Genomic DNA, 15,473 nt, shown 5'->3' on the forward strand with positions numbered 1-15,473 from the left:
TTAGTTACCAACTGCTTTAGGCCATAAAATGTTTTGGGGCAAAGAAAATTAAAGGGATTGTTTTGGTATTATGGTGCTCTTAACAGATTTTTCAGGAATAAATGAAACTGTTAGTTAGCTGACATATTTTCTGTTATTCGAGTTGTATTTAATTGGAAAATATTGTATCTTGTCATTTGTATCTGATCGTTTTATTGGATAATTTTTTTCTGAAAATTTGTAAAATAAGACAAGAAGACTAAATGGCTTATCTAATAATGTTTTTTCCCCCCCATAGAAATCTAGATTTTGACTCATACTTGGTGTGTAGATCAACCTTTCCACTAAGGTTCTCAGAGGTGACTGGCCTTCTTTACTAACTGAAAGCAGATTCAGCAGCCTCTCATAGCTTTCATGGAAAGAGTTTAATTGCCCAAGATAGCCTGTGTGTATGTCAGCCCTAAGAAGAGAGATTTGTTTTATTTATATGCTATGATATAGGATATGATGGGATTGTCTTTGTGAGAAAAATAGATCCTAAGATCCAGCATTTACCTTGTGACTTCCAAGACCCTGTGCACCAACCTTCTTGCATATGGTGACCAAATTCATGTATGCATCTCCCTTGTAGGCTCTGTCAGTTATATTCATGACATGGTAAAGATAGCTTTAAATCTCAAATGCTCTAGCATAGCTAAACAAATGGAAGATATGGTTATATGTCCTCCTCCTTTTCCTACAGCATTTACATTCTTCCATAACCATTTATGCTTCTTACCTATTTTAGGAATGGTACCTTTATAATTAGGTGAAAGATGAGAGACTGGAAAATCCATACTTTGAATTAACTCTTCTCTTCCATGAACGTAATGCTTTACTTCCTACCACATTTTGGAGAACTTAGCACTACCCTTTTTTATGGAACATCTTTACTCTCTCTTTATTTAATGACTACCACTGGTATTTTTTCATATGTAAATTCAGTGGTTTTTCTTTTTCCTTTTTTAGTGGTACAGGTAATAGAAGAATAGGGAAAGAAAGTTGAGGGCGGGACAAGAACTACTTTTAAATTGGAGAATACATTTACAGCCTCATATATTCAGTTCATTTTTATATATAGTTCCGGGATATTTTTGGAATAATTATGATTTTCTGAGAATCATGCTGACAGAAAACATCATCTCTTTCTTTTAAGATGTTACATTTCAAGGTACCCCCTTATGTTTGCAGTAGTCATACTTCTGGAATCTGGGGGACAATTGCAATTTTTTTTAAAGTTACTCTGCCCCAACATAAGATCATAGGCCATTTAATTCAGGCTGAGTTTTATTTTTTTGATACCTTTATTCATGATTACTGTTATATATAAAGCCAAATATAGCATGACTTATACATGGCTAGGTTTTCACCTTAATTCTCATTAGTACCTATTTGTTGAATATCTGAATCTAAAAAGGGAACATGCTAATAGAATATTACTCAATATCCATATAAAACTTAAATATCTATACAAATGGACAGTTTCTTTAACCAAGCAAATGATTAATGTTTAGGAGCATAGTACATCTCAAAATGCTCTGATGTGATAGAGATTCAAGAATACTTGATTCTTGGGAACCTACATGTGATCTAAAATGAAGGCAGGGGAACGGAATAACTCTGATTTATCTGTAGTTGTATGAATAGTTTGGCAGTACATATCTTGATTGAACTTGATAGAACTGTCATTTATTACGGTAGCCTGTTGTCTAGGTCTTATTGATTTATCCCTAGTGGAGTGTTAGTCATCTTTGTAGGAGCGTTAACTATGAAAGAAAGAAATTATAAGTATAGAATGCATTTATTCTTTATGTTAATGAATCTATTTGAAATATTTTATAGAATCTTAAACGTGAAGGGTAATTGTTTATTTGATTACAGAGAAGGAAAACGTATACAATGTATTGGCTATTTTTAATGTAAAACTTTGAAATTGTATTCAGCTATGGAGAAATTCTACTAGAGAGCTTATGGATGAAATCATAGCATCAGTAGTTGAATTAATGTGGGATATACTTCTCATGTATTTCCACCTTTAATTATGAAAACACCTGTAGCTCAGAGAAGGTAAGGAACCTGCACAACATCACACAGCTTCTAAATAGCCAAGAGAGAATCAAACCTGAGTTTCCCTGATTTGGAGTAATTGTGCTATTCAACACTGCGTATGGTTTTATAGTCTTTAGCAGATGCAAGTCATATGTAATCTTTTTTTCCTTGCATATAATATCTATTGAAATACTGGGTAGGTGAGAAAACTTTATTATATCACTAAGAATGACAGCATATTGTAAAAATACTGCCAGAATACCATCAGTTGAGAGTGTCTGTCCTTTCATTTAAAAGTGGCTTTGTCTATAGACAATGCTAACAATATAGCTATTTAAGAAAATTATATGGACACAGGGAAGGGAACAACACACACTGGAGCCTTCCCTGGGGTCAGGGGAAGGGAGAGCATCAGAATAAATAGCTAATGCATCTGGGGCTTAATGCCTAGGTGATGGGTTGATAGGTACAGCAAACTACCATGGCATGCATTTACCTGTGTAACAAACCTGCACGTACTGCACATGTATCCTGGAACTTAAAATAAAATAAAATTTAAAAAAAAGAAAATTATTTATTTAGAAAGGATACTTCCCCTTTTTAAATAAAAGTTTTCTAGAACAGTAATTCTTCATAAGTTTTTCCTTAGCAACATATCACACTCCCATGACTGTTAAGAAGTCTGAAATTCTTTTAGTTGAGAATCGCTGAGGAATGCATTTTATGTCTGGTTCATTTATGTAGATACTTTTGACGAAGAAAATATCTTAGAATTTAGAAAGAATTCTTGATAGTAACAGAAATTGGTTTTTGAAAACAGTATTTTAGTAGGTATTAAGACCTATAATCATCTCCTCTTCTAAGTAGATAAAAATCTTTACTTTAGCAACCTGGAATAATAATGACTAGATTAACACATTCGTTGCATACTGGCCCTAATGTACCATGATCAGCTTACAAGCACGCATCTATAGACAACTGGCCCATCACAACATCTTGGCAAATTGTTTGCCTTGGAGGATTTCAGAATGTATTGGCGTAAATGCCAGACTGTGAAGGAATGATTGAACCACATGGGGTTGAATTTATCAATAGCAGCAGTCCATTCTTTCAGACAGAACATGTGCCAAGCACCAGCTTGTAATCACAAACAGCATCTGCTGCATATTGAAGAGGAAAACAGCATGGGTGTGCTCAGGATCTTAGTGGTAGTTTATAATTAATCACAACATTGTTTAGCAACTTGGAGTGTACTCAAATTGCTTCATCCTTGAATTCTCAGTACCCATACTTGCTCTGGTATTTCTCTTTTTTTTCTCTTCTTTCCTTCTTTTATTTCTCATATTCATCAAGTAAATATTTACTGAGTGGCCTCTATGTACACGATCCTGAACTAAGTACAGTGGGAAGTAAAATGATAAAATAGGCAAAGCCTGAACTACACACCTGACATAATCCAGCACAGAGATCATAATTCAGTATGGAATAGAGATCAGGGACCTAGTCCACGAAACAAATTAGCCAGGAGCGAGAGCCTAGTCCAGTCCTTCAGAATTGCAAGGATGGAATCCCAAGCAGAAGGAACATTGTTTAAGAGACAAAATTGTAACAATATGGGACTTCTTTGAGTAAAACCTATTCAAAGATTGCTGAAGCATTGCCTATTGGAGAAGAAGTAGTATGAAACAAATCTTCTCAGGTAGGCTGAGCAGGAGTGTCCCCTTCATGAAATAGGCCCTAATGGTTCTGTTATCAATGGTTTTGAACAGGTAAGTGGAGGGTTCAGTGGAGCGCTTTAGCCGACAGGTGGCAGCAATGTGGAGGTGTGATAGATTGGATTCGGTAGAGACTGGGGATGTTGAGACCACATATTAGGCTTTTTATGGAACACATAAGTAGTATGTGCCAAGAAGCTTATTACCGCTAATCCTCAAATGGATAGTATTACTCTTAAGTCCATTTTACTGGATGGAGACTTACAGAATCTCACAGTGGCTACATGGTAGGGTGGTATGTTAACACTGGTCTGTGTGAACACTTTCCACAGCCGTACACTGTCCTCTGGGAGAAGGATGCCAGCCAACCAGGCAGTGGAAAGGCAGAGAGGTGCAGGTGCAGAACAGAAGAAATCTTTCCAATGTTTTATGGGAAGAAGTTAGGCACACATATATTAATTCTGATGAAAACTTGGCAATGTATTAGATTCAGGATATACGAAGAGAGAAGGAGCACTCAAAAGCCATGAATCTTGATTTACTTTGAAATTAGATAACACGGGTAAAGAACAAGTTTGGGGTGAGAAATGAGGACTTCTGTTTTGTATGTACCTGAGTGGCGTACTTCTTGTGGGTCCTTCCTTATGCCTTAATCTCATAATACTCTTTATGTACCTCCATTGGAGCACTTACGCCATTGTGGCATAACTTGTTTTATTTTGGTCGATGACCCCATCCCGGTATTACGAGCTCCTCAGGGACTGGGCCTTCTCACATTTCTGTCCCTAGCATGGAGTAAGTTCATGGGAAGCGCTTCAGGTATGAGAAGGAACTAGGGGATTCTTGGCCAGAGAGAGAGGAGGAATCAGTGGAAGTCCAAGGAGGAGGAATGCTTAAAATGGATGTTGTGAGAACATGATTGGGAGCCAGTTAGAGATGAGTGAAAGGCTCCCCTGACAGCATGCAGGACCTGACATGCTGAATTTGTCCCAAAATGAGTATGGCTCATTTTTGTAATTATTCTAAAACAATGCTCAACTCCCTGGATGTGGAAATGGAGAAAGAGGTAGGCTGAAATGAGTGGCTTGAAGTAGATACCTCTAGAACTGAGGCTGGATATAGTGGCAGGTGGGACCATGAAAACAATGAAGAAAATGAAGTGGAGGAATTGCAGTCGTAAGGAGCACAGAGTATGTTTCTTACTATAGCTTGGAAGTGTTTTAGTTTTTTTTTGTGTTACTCCTACTGTTCATAAGTTGTTGATTTTGTATGCTAAGAAAAATCAGCTTATTTAAGTGGACATACAAAATATCTTGGCATTTGTGGCATGAACAGGATGTCGGCGCGAGTTCTCTCTCTAAACACTTACTAGTTTGTGACCTTGGAAGAGTTATCGAATCCCTCTGCATTTAGTTTCCTCTTTTCTAAGATGGGGGTAGCAACACGTGCTCTCTCTGACTTCACAGGACTCTGATGATGATAGGAAATTGTTCATAAGGCAAGAAGAGTTATTGAAGTATTAGATAATTCGTTGAGATTTGAGCAGATGCTTAATAGTCTTGGTGATTGTGTGAGAATGGCCTCCTCTGGTTGCATTCAGGAAAGGACCGTGGTATTGGGGGATCTTGCTGTGCTTGATTGTAGCCCAATTATAGGGCCCTAAATTGAGGAGTGGGGAGAATAGTATTTGAAGCTGAGCAGTGATTATCTTGCTCCCAGTGAGGCCCCTGCTTTCTCCACAGAGGCAGCTTTACTTTGTCAGCAATGGGGAAACCTCCTACAGTTTGCATCTTGTAATCCATTAGTCACAGAGTGTTCCATTTTTTTCCTCCTTAACTTTTATTTAATATTAATACAAGGTAAAACTCATAAATAAAACAAAAAGAAAGGGAAGAATAAGAGCAAGGAAAACCTTGAAGAGATGTTAAGGGGGCTGCATCATTGGCAGTTCTCTTTCAGCAGTCTCACAGCAGACTTCATTACTCCAGTTTGATCAAATACTGTTGCTTCTAATAAACCCTTCGTGTTCTTAAGGGAATATCATGCTCTTTGAATATTGATTTTTTTTTCTTATCATCCAGTTCACCATGTCAGCCTTCCTGACATCTAGAGTCTCTAGATTATTGGTGAAGCTTTTTCTTATTTTTGTTGTTGATTTTTAGCAGCTCTATTGAGGAATAACTTACACACAATAAAAGGCATGTATTTAAAGCATATAATTTTAGACATTGGCATATGTGAACACCATGAAACCATTGCCACTACCATGAAAGTGAACATATTACTGCCTCCCTAAAAACTTCCCTTGGTGCCCCTTTGTAATTTCTCCCTTCACAGGCAACTATTGATCTGCTTTCTGTCAAGTTATTCGGACTTGGAGTTTTCTTTGGGGGAACATTTTAAACAAATTCAGTATTTCTAATAACTTATAGGGCTGGCTACTCAGGCTATTTCTTCTTGAGTGAATTTGGAAGATTGTATCTTTTAGGGAATTTGTCTGTTGCATTGAAGATGTTGAATTTAATGGCATAAAGTTGTTCATGATACTCTTATTTTAATATCTGTCCTGAGTTCACCTCATTTACTCCTAATATTGGTCATTTCTGTTTCTGGCTTTTTCCTGGATAGTCTGTTCATTCGTTTTCTGTGGTTACTGTAACAGATTACTACAAATTTGGTAGCTTAAAGCAATAGATATTTATTTTCTCACAGTTGTGATGGCCAAGTGTCCACTCCTGTCCCACACCTCCTCCAGAGTCCCTAGAGGACAACCTCTTCCTTCATTTTTCCAGCTTCTGGGGGCACCCATTATTCTTTGGCTTTTGGCTGCATAGGTCCAGTCTCCGCATTTGTCTTCTCCACTTTTGTCTTGAATCTTCTTCAACCTTCACCTGATAAGGATACATGTGATTGCATTTAGGGACAACCTGGATAATCTAGGACTGTCTTGATCTCAAAATTTTTAACTTAATTATATCTACAAAGTTTATTTTTGACATCTAAGATAATACAGGTTTCAGGGATTAGAATGTGAATATGTTTTGAGGGATGCTTATTTAGCCTACCATAGTTTGGCATGAAGCTTATCAATTTTATTGGTCTTTACAAAAAACACTTTTGGTTTTATGGATTTTTCTCAACTATCTTCTTTTCTGTTTCATGGATTTCCATTTGGATCTGGAGTATTACTTTTAGCATGTGCATACTTTGGGTTTCATTTGTCTGTCTTTTTCTGGTTTCTGAAGGTTGAAGGTATCCTAAGAGGTTTCTTGCAGTAATTTTACCTGTTCTACTTTAGCTCCACTCCACAAATTTTTATAGGCTATGTGTTTAGATTTTTAGATTCTTTCAACTTTATATTCTTACTAATTTTCATAGAAATGTGTTATTTAGTTTCCAATTTGGGGGATGTTTTCCAGTCGTCTTTCAGTTACTGATTTCTATATTAATTTCATTATGGTCAGGATATTCTTAATATGACTTGAATTCTTTTAAAATTAGTTGAGACTGGTTTAGAGCTCAGAATAAAATCTACCTCAGGTAAATATTCTAAGACATTGACCATACAATTTAAGGATGCGTTTCCTGTTCTTATTTTGTGGAATGTGGTTTAAATGTCATTTATTAGGTCAAGTTTGTTGATAGTGTTGTTGGAGTCTTCTATATCCTTGGTGATTTTCAGGCTACTTGTTCTGTCGGTTACTGAGAGTGATGAAATATGAGAGTACAGTTGTGGGTTTTTCAATTTCCCTTTGCTGTTGTGTCAGTTTTTCTTGAATCTGCTTCTTTACTATGTGTTGTATTTTAGGTATTTTATTTCTAATCTAGTTGGTTAAAGGTTTTAGTTTTTATAATGTGAGAATTTCTGTGTTTGAAAGATAAACATTTGAAATAAAATTAAATGTGAAATGTTTGTATGCACAAAACATTTTTAATTCCAAAAGCAAAATAAATGTTTTAAGTAGAGCATGACATTTTAAATGTTCACTTATGAACATTCAGCCAATTAATATACTTGATTTTTTTCTTTTGCCTCATAGATTCTGTGATATAAAGATTAATGATGGCTTTCATTTGTAAAGGAAGTTTTACTGCCTAATAAAGCTAGGTTTATAATTTTAATGAAAGGAAATTCTTTAATTCTGTTTATGCATAATCAGATGTGCAGCTGCTGGGACCAAAATTTATCCATTAAAAAATCCAGTCTAATAAAGGAACTACCAGCATTTATTTTTAACAGGAAATCCAAATCAGGAGAAAATATAAAATCCAGATTTTTTAAAACTAGGAAATATGTGATGTTTATACAATAGCTTATCTCTTGTTTTTATGGCAAGTCAAACTTTTGTCCTAATTTGTAATAATGTTCTGTATTTCTGTCCTCCAAAATCATTATTACCTAACCTGACCATCAAATCCTGAAACACTTTAATAGTGAAAGTAGATGCATCTCTCCAAAGATTATAATAGACTTCTTGCATTAGGAAAGATGGATTTCTCACCTGAGAAAGGGCTTTTGTTTGTTTTTGTTTTGTTGTCATTTCTAAAAAAAAATCGTGGTATAAAGGTAAATGATATTATTTTTATTTGAAAGTTTTGATTAATGGAAAAAGGTAGTACCTTGCTTATTTTGTGGCTCACTTGCAGGTATCTGTATTTGCAGATGAGCATGTCTTATCTTTCAGGCGGCTGATCCAGATATATTTCAGCATTGTTACAATCAAACTCTCAAAATCTACCTGTTTCACACAGTCTTTCTGATATATTAGGCTTTAATATTCCTTTGCTCAAATCTAAGGCAGTTTGACATTTATAATACCCTCAGTCTGCTTTCTAAATGGATCGTCACTACATTTAGCTTTGAATGACCATCAACACTTCTCTAAATTAATCTATGCCCTCTCTTGCCATTTAGAAACAAAATAATTTGCAATAACTCAAGTTTTATGATTATACTCACACCCATGTAGGAATAGAATATTCTCACCCTTATAATATTTCGTTCTAATTAATGCCCTGGCTTGACATCCCATGCTAACTTTTATTGCTGAGAAGACAACATACATATTTTATTCCATTTTTGTGAACTTGAATATTAGATTTTCAAAAGATCCTGAAATAGTTAGACTTCTTTGGATTTTAATTTACCAGACTTGGTTTAGGGTTCATTAACAAAACTTGGACTCTAATTAAACAATTAGCATCGCAGTGATCCCAGGCCATCTCTTCTAACAGCAGGAATACCGTAGGTCCTGGGAGTCGACTCTAGCTCCATAAGGACACCATGTAGAATGCCTCTTAAAGCTAAGGTGACATTGTAACTGGAACACTTATGAGGATGGAGGGGCCACTTTTAGTAATCACACCCTGACAACAGGCATCAATAAGGTTAGTCAACCTACTTAAGGACTTAGTGGTTCAGATCTACAGCTTTCCAGAATTGATCCAGAGTTCAGATAAAAAACCAAGATATCTCTGCCATTTTGAAAGTTCATTTGTATTTTAAAATAATCATTGATTGCCTCTTAGGGGACTATTCAAAATTTAGAAATACACACACACACACACACACACACACACACACACACACACACACCCCTATAGATAATAGGTATTGTTTTTCTTTTATTAACTTTTTGGTAACTTTTATTAATCTCCATTGTAGCTGTAACCAAGACTGACATCATGCCCAAATTCTGTAACTTTATTAACATAACATGAATTTTGTTCTTTGTTGAATAGTTTTTAATGAATGCTTTTCTTACGGTTGATTAAAGCAATTTTGCCAGTGACTTTTAAGTAGTCCCACATGGATGGATTTTAAATAATACTTAATTGACAAGAAAGTTGAAGAACAAAGAAAGTGGTTAATCACTAGAGCTTGTAGGGCTTTAAGGAAGACTAATTTGACAGTTTTAGTTATATAGGTTTTCTAGTACCCATAACTTGCTTAAACTTAAATTCTCTTGTCGCTTTTACAGTTCAAACTAAAAAAAAAAAAAACAAAAACAACTATCTGTTTGCAAAATAAAATATCGTACCCAGATTTCTGTAAAAATGGAGTTGTTTTGATTTAAAATGCCAGTCATGTTGATTTCATGAAGATTTGGGAAATTTTGTCCTATTGGGAATAATTACTATGAGAGCTAAAAATAATAGATATATATATTTTTTTCTTTCTTTCTTGAAAAAGCTGGACCTGTGATCTGCAGAATGCTGAGTTATCCCCCAACTCGCCGAGCCTTAATTGTGGGTTGTGGACTACAAATGTTCCAGCAACTCTCAGGCATTAACACCATCATGTATGTATTTCTTTCTGGCTTTTTACTGAAAAGATTGTGAAAGGATTATTTTACATGAAATCGTAAAAAGTATTTCATGTAAATACTATACTCAGTGATTTATTCTGATTAAATGTATGGATTCTCCTTTTGGGAGATACTAACTTTACAATTTTTTAATTCCAGTAATTTGTAACTAGAAAAAGGTGATTTATTTTGTTTGTTATATTATTGGCTTTATTTGATTCCATAAAATGTCTCTTTTATGACATCCAATACCTCCTTGTATTCTGAGCTTAAATATGTCATTTTTTATAAACCATTTCCTGATGGTGGTTGGAAAGTAAAATAGAAGGAAATCACCTGGCATTGCCAGAGATTATGGGCACACAGATAACTAATTAGTTTCTTTTTGGTGCAGTCTACTACAGTGCAATGTGATAAGCACATTAGTAGAAGTACGTTGATTATAACCAGAGTACGGTAGAGGGGAAATTGAGTGGGAAGGATAGTGGGGAATACAGAAAAGTTCCCTGTTCTCTAATTGTAAGAGTAATTCCCAAAGCTGTATGTTTGCTGGGGGTGGGAAGGACTAAATATTAGGGGCTCTACTAGGTTTCCCTCATTCATTATTAAACCCATTTTTGAGGCCCTCTATTGCCCTAGACCTACAGCAGTAACTAAAGTAGACCTGGGTCTTGTCCTCATGGATGTACAGGCTGGCAGAGGAAACACACATTAAATAAGCTCACAGTTAAATATAAGATTTCAAATTATGATAAGGGCCAGACAGGACTCTGAATTCTCCACAGAGTAGACTTTTAAGATCCTAAATAATAAAATGCAGTTTAGAGAAGGTTATGTGCTTTCCCAGGGCACATATTGTTAGATTAAAATCTGCCACATCTTAGAAGTCCTCCCCACCCCCTTCCTATTGATTGAAGTTTTTCATTAAGAAAATACAAATTATATAAAATTAAATTTTCTCTGGTAAACCATTTGTATTTGAGACTCTTGATTTTTTTAATTACTTGAAATATGATGAATTATTTAGTGACAGTTTGAGAAGAGTGGATTGATTAAAATATTTTTAAAAAATAAGGATTAGGACCCAATGAACCAGTAGATTAAATCAAGATTTGTTAAGAAACTCCATTTTCTATACATTCACACACTTTGTGGATTTGACTTTAATCATAATGCCTGTTAGATGTTAACTTTCGAGACTACATTTTCAATATTTTGTCCTGTCCTCCTTCTCTCTGACATTAACTTTAATTTTTTCTCACCTTTGCCAACTCTCTTAAGGCTCATCTGTTGGTCTAGTGCCAGGCACATTTTGCTTGTTTGTTCTCTGAATTTGGTACATCATGACTTGTTCTGAGATGTGTCCACCTTCTGCAGTCTGGTGGAAGTAGAGAATTGCAGCTAGGCTAGAACCAAGCATCAAATAATCGGATGCATTAAGAATCCTATGTGAATTCGTTAGCTGACCAACCTAATATGTGTTCTGTTTCCGAAAATATGTTTTGTTTGTTATGCTTTTTTTTCTAAGCATTTAAAGTTGACAAGTATAAAAGCATAGAAAGTGAAGGATTTTTCTTGTACTTTTTTTGTTTTCACTTCAAATGGGTACCAAAGACAGAGCCAACTCTAGTTTATGGGTAGTGACTGGGGCTAATGTGTTCCTAGTTTGAAATGACTGTCATAATCCATTAGCAGTAACTGGTGTAAATTGAGCTGATTGACGTTGTCAAATTTTAATAAAACATTCATTTCTCCAAAGCCTCACTTTTTTCATGAAGATCAAGTGATAAAGGATCCTGATATCCTCTAATATATATGATAGATGCACTTTGCTTATCATAAACTGCACATGATATAGGCAGTGTTGTCATAGAGCTTTTGTTTGCATTTGATTTTCAATCCTGGAAAATAGGAAGAATAAAATAAAGTAAATGATGGCTGAACTTAGACTGTGTCTACATGATGTAAAACAGCGAATCAACTTCCTGCATAAATTAATATGATGTTCATGTCTAGAGGTTAGAGGATTAGACATTGAAATAATACAATACCCATGCTGAGTAACTGTTGTTTATTCACAGTACATAATTTCAGACATTCATATTATAAGCCTATAAAATTTAGTGTAAGTCAATGTCATTATGATATACTGTACTACTGTTTACTGTCTGCATAAAAATCAACTAATCTGGGACTCTTATATAATGTGTTTTCTCTTGCTCTCTGGTCTTTATTTGTATGTGTATATGTGTGTATCTTTTTCCATTATTCTCAAGATTAAGTAAAAACTATCATAAACTTTGTTTCTGATTTAAAATAATCTATTAGAGTCTAATAATTTACTTTTTGTATTATTAGTAGAAATTTTAATTATGCCTTCTTTTATTTTGTGTTACTTTGTTAATTCAGAATATCTTTCCTATGGATATTTTATTACATGTAACACATATATTTATGTATATAAAACTTTACTTTTTTTCCAGCTTCTTCCCTTTTAAGTGAGAAATAAAGCAGGCAATGCTTTTATTTATTTTAAGTCAACCCTAATAATGTATAGAAGTTGAAACATGTTTTTGAAAGTTCTGTCTTTCACCTCAAAATCTGAGTGAACTGAAATATGAGGTATTTTGAATTCTATTTCTCACCAAGGTGAGTTTATAGAAAGATTATATGGAAAGATAATATTAAATATTATATTAAAAGATAAATCATCCTCACAGCTGTGTTGTTTAACCTTACCATGTTTAGTTTTTTCTCTTCTCCCTCAAAGAATCCTTTATTGCTATTCCCTTGACCTATTTACTATTCTGTCACAGTTGACAAAATAGATTTTCTTCTTGAAATACTTAATCTTCTTTTCCTTATTATCTTCTTTTCCATATTTATCTATAGATAGTATATCATAGATATAGATATAGATCTTTTATTTGTATGATAGCTTATGTTTCTTTATATCCCAACCCATACATTCTCATCCTCTACCCTACCGAATGGAGGACGTGTAAGTTCTTAAAAACATTACATATTTCAGACATTACATTTCACTTTTAGATAAGGCAATTTTTTTAATAATATGACTCTCATCACTTAATAATTTCAACATGCAACTGAATTTATTATCTTCCTTTCTTCACAGGAGAGAAAGAATAGAGAAAATGGAGTACTAACTTTCCTAATATAAGAGTGTTAATATCATTGCACTGTATCTCATAGGCCAATAAAAAATTTCTGCATGTGTCAAAATAAAGAAGAGGAGTGACAGATGAAGATGATGATGGTTAAAGTAAATTCAAGAAATTCTCGGCCGGGTGTAGTGGCTCATGTCTGTAATCCCAGGACTTTGGGAGGCCGAGGCGGGCGGATCATGAGGTCAGGAGATCAAGACCATCCTGGCTAATGCAGTGAAACCCTGTCTCTACTAAAAATACAAAAAATTAGCCAGGTGTGGTGGCAGGTGCCTGCAGTCCCAGCTATTCGGGAGGCTGAGGCAGGAGAATGGCGTGAACACAGGAGGTGGAGCTTGCAGTGGGCCGAGATTGCGCCACTGCACTCCAGTCTGGGCGATAGAGCGAGACTCTGTCTCAAAAAAAAAAAAAAAAAAAAAAAGAAATTATCACTGTGATCTATTCTAAACTCTAGTTATAATATCAAAGATGTTCCATGTTCAATCGAAGAAATATTTATCTGATGACTATTAATAAGTAGACCCTTCCCACATTATCATTATGACAACCAAAATACATGTGTTCACATTTGGAGGAGGGAGGTGTAGGTAGTGAGAAAGAAAGCACCAAGTTCTATGTGGGTTTGATAATGTCTTTCTTTTTTGAGGAACTTATAATAAACTATATTTGGGCATATTCTGATAAGGAGATAATCAGTCTGTCTTGGATGAATGAAAGGTATCAGATTTTCACCTAAGAAGACCAAGTGCTTAAATGACTCTCTTTAAGGTTACACAGAAAAACAGTAGTAAAGTGGAAAAGAAAATCCAGAGTTTAAGCTTTTGAGTTTGCTTCGGATAAAGAGAATTGTGGGAGAATCTTCTCTGGGACATATGGTCTTTTACTTTTTAGCCAATCTCCTTGCAGAGTAATATTGCTAGCTTTATTTTCTCTTCTTACTCTCTGTCTTCTAATAACTCAGAGTAAGAGTGGAGAGTAAGTAATCCCATTGTATATGGGCAGATTATTCTTGCTTTCAGAATAGATTTACTTTAACCTTCAGGAGATTACTTCTTTCACTTTACTTACAAGAGATAGTGGAAGCCTTCAGAATATATGCCCTGGTAATGATAATGTTAATAGTAGTCATTTATTGAACATCAAATCCCAGGTGCTACTCTAATATGTGTTAACTCAATAAACACTAACGGAAAAGGTGAAAAGTAGGACAAAACTGCTTTGAGCCCCTCAAGTGGTGTATTTGTTATGGTCATGACAATAATAAACATTTTTTACTGCTTTACATATTTAACACTCTAAAATATTTTTATAGACAGTATCTCTCTTGATCTTTATAAACATCCTGTCAAGTAAGCAGGGCCGCTCTTCTGTTGGTTCTCTAGCCAAGGAAGTTAAGACTTAATGAATTAAGTGACTTTTCCACCATCACACAACTAATAAGTTTTAGAACTACAGGTGCAGCCCAATTTTCTGATGCCAGATCACATGGGCCACCCTTTAATTGTAGAGCACCTGGAATTAAATATTCAGAACTGACTATTTAAAGCTTGTTTGGGGTTAAGGTACACAGTAAGTAATCAAAGTTTGTGAAATTCAATACCGTCCAAGGATTAAAACCTAAAATGAGAACACACACCCCCACTGGAGAAGCTGAAGGTCTCTTGTGGGAGAAGTTTCCGACTTTCCCTGGAGCTGAGTCAAGTTAGAGAGCCAAGTGAAATATGGGGATAGAGGAAGCGGCAGAAAGGCCCTGGTAGCTTGCTGGATCCCAAGCAGCCCATTCCTGCCTGGCACCACAGCGTTCCATCAGGAGGGTGACCAGAGGAGCAGGGGATAAAACTCCACAGGGAGAAGAAATTCTGTAGCTGCACTTGGTAACAATTTGAATGGGGCAAGAAGCCTCCTGGCCAGAAGGGAGGATGCAAATGCAGCATGCAGACTTCACAGGTGGGGGAAGAACTAAAGCCCTTTTCTTTCGCAAATGGGAGGCAGATAGCCTCAGACAAATTTTCAAGCCCATCTCACCCTCTGCCTGGACACAGACTTGGGGCTGTTGCTGGGACATGGTGGGAGTGAGACCAGCTCTTCAGTTTGCATGAGAGTTGGATGAGGCCTGTGACTTCCAGCTTTCCCCCACTTCCCTGACAATCTGCATGACTCAGCAGAGGGAGTCACAATCCTCCTAGGTACACAACTGT

At 35.5% G+C, this 15,473-nt stretch overlaps 1 protein-coding gene across 2 annotated transcripts in view; it reads left to right on the forward strand.

The window, feature by feature from the left end:
• Nucleotides 1–15,473, forward strand: part of LOC105470142 (solute carrier family 2 member 13) — a 369,854-nt gene that overhangs the window by 159,892 nt on the left and 194,489 nt on the right. For both annotated transcript variants that reach the window (XM_011721919.2, XM_011721920.2), the window contains exon 4: nucleotides 9,976–10,084. In XM_011721919.2, coding sequence (XP_011720221.1) covers nucleotides 9,976–10,084 — 109 coding nt within the window. The remainder of the gene's footprint in view (nucleotides 1–9,975; nucleotides 10,085–15,473) is intronic.

The sequence above is a fragment of the Macaca nemestrina genome, chromosome 10, assembly GCF_043159975.1.
Source record: "Macaca nemestrina isolate mMacNem1 chromosome 10, mMacNem.hap1, whole genome shotgun sequence".
NCBI lineage: Eukaryota > Metazoa > Chordata > Mammalia > Primates > Cercopithecidae > Macaca > Macaca nemestrina.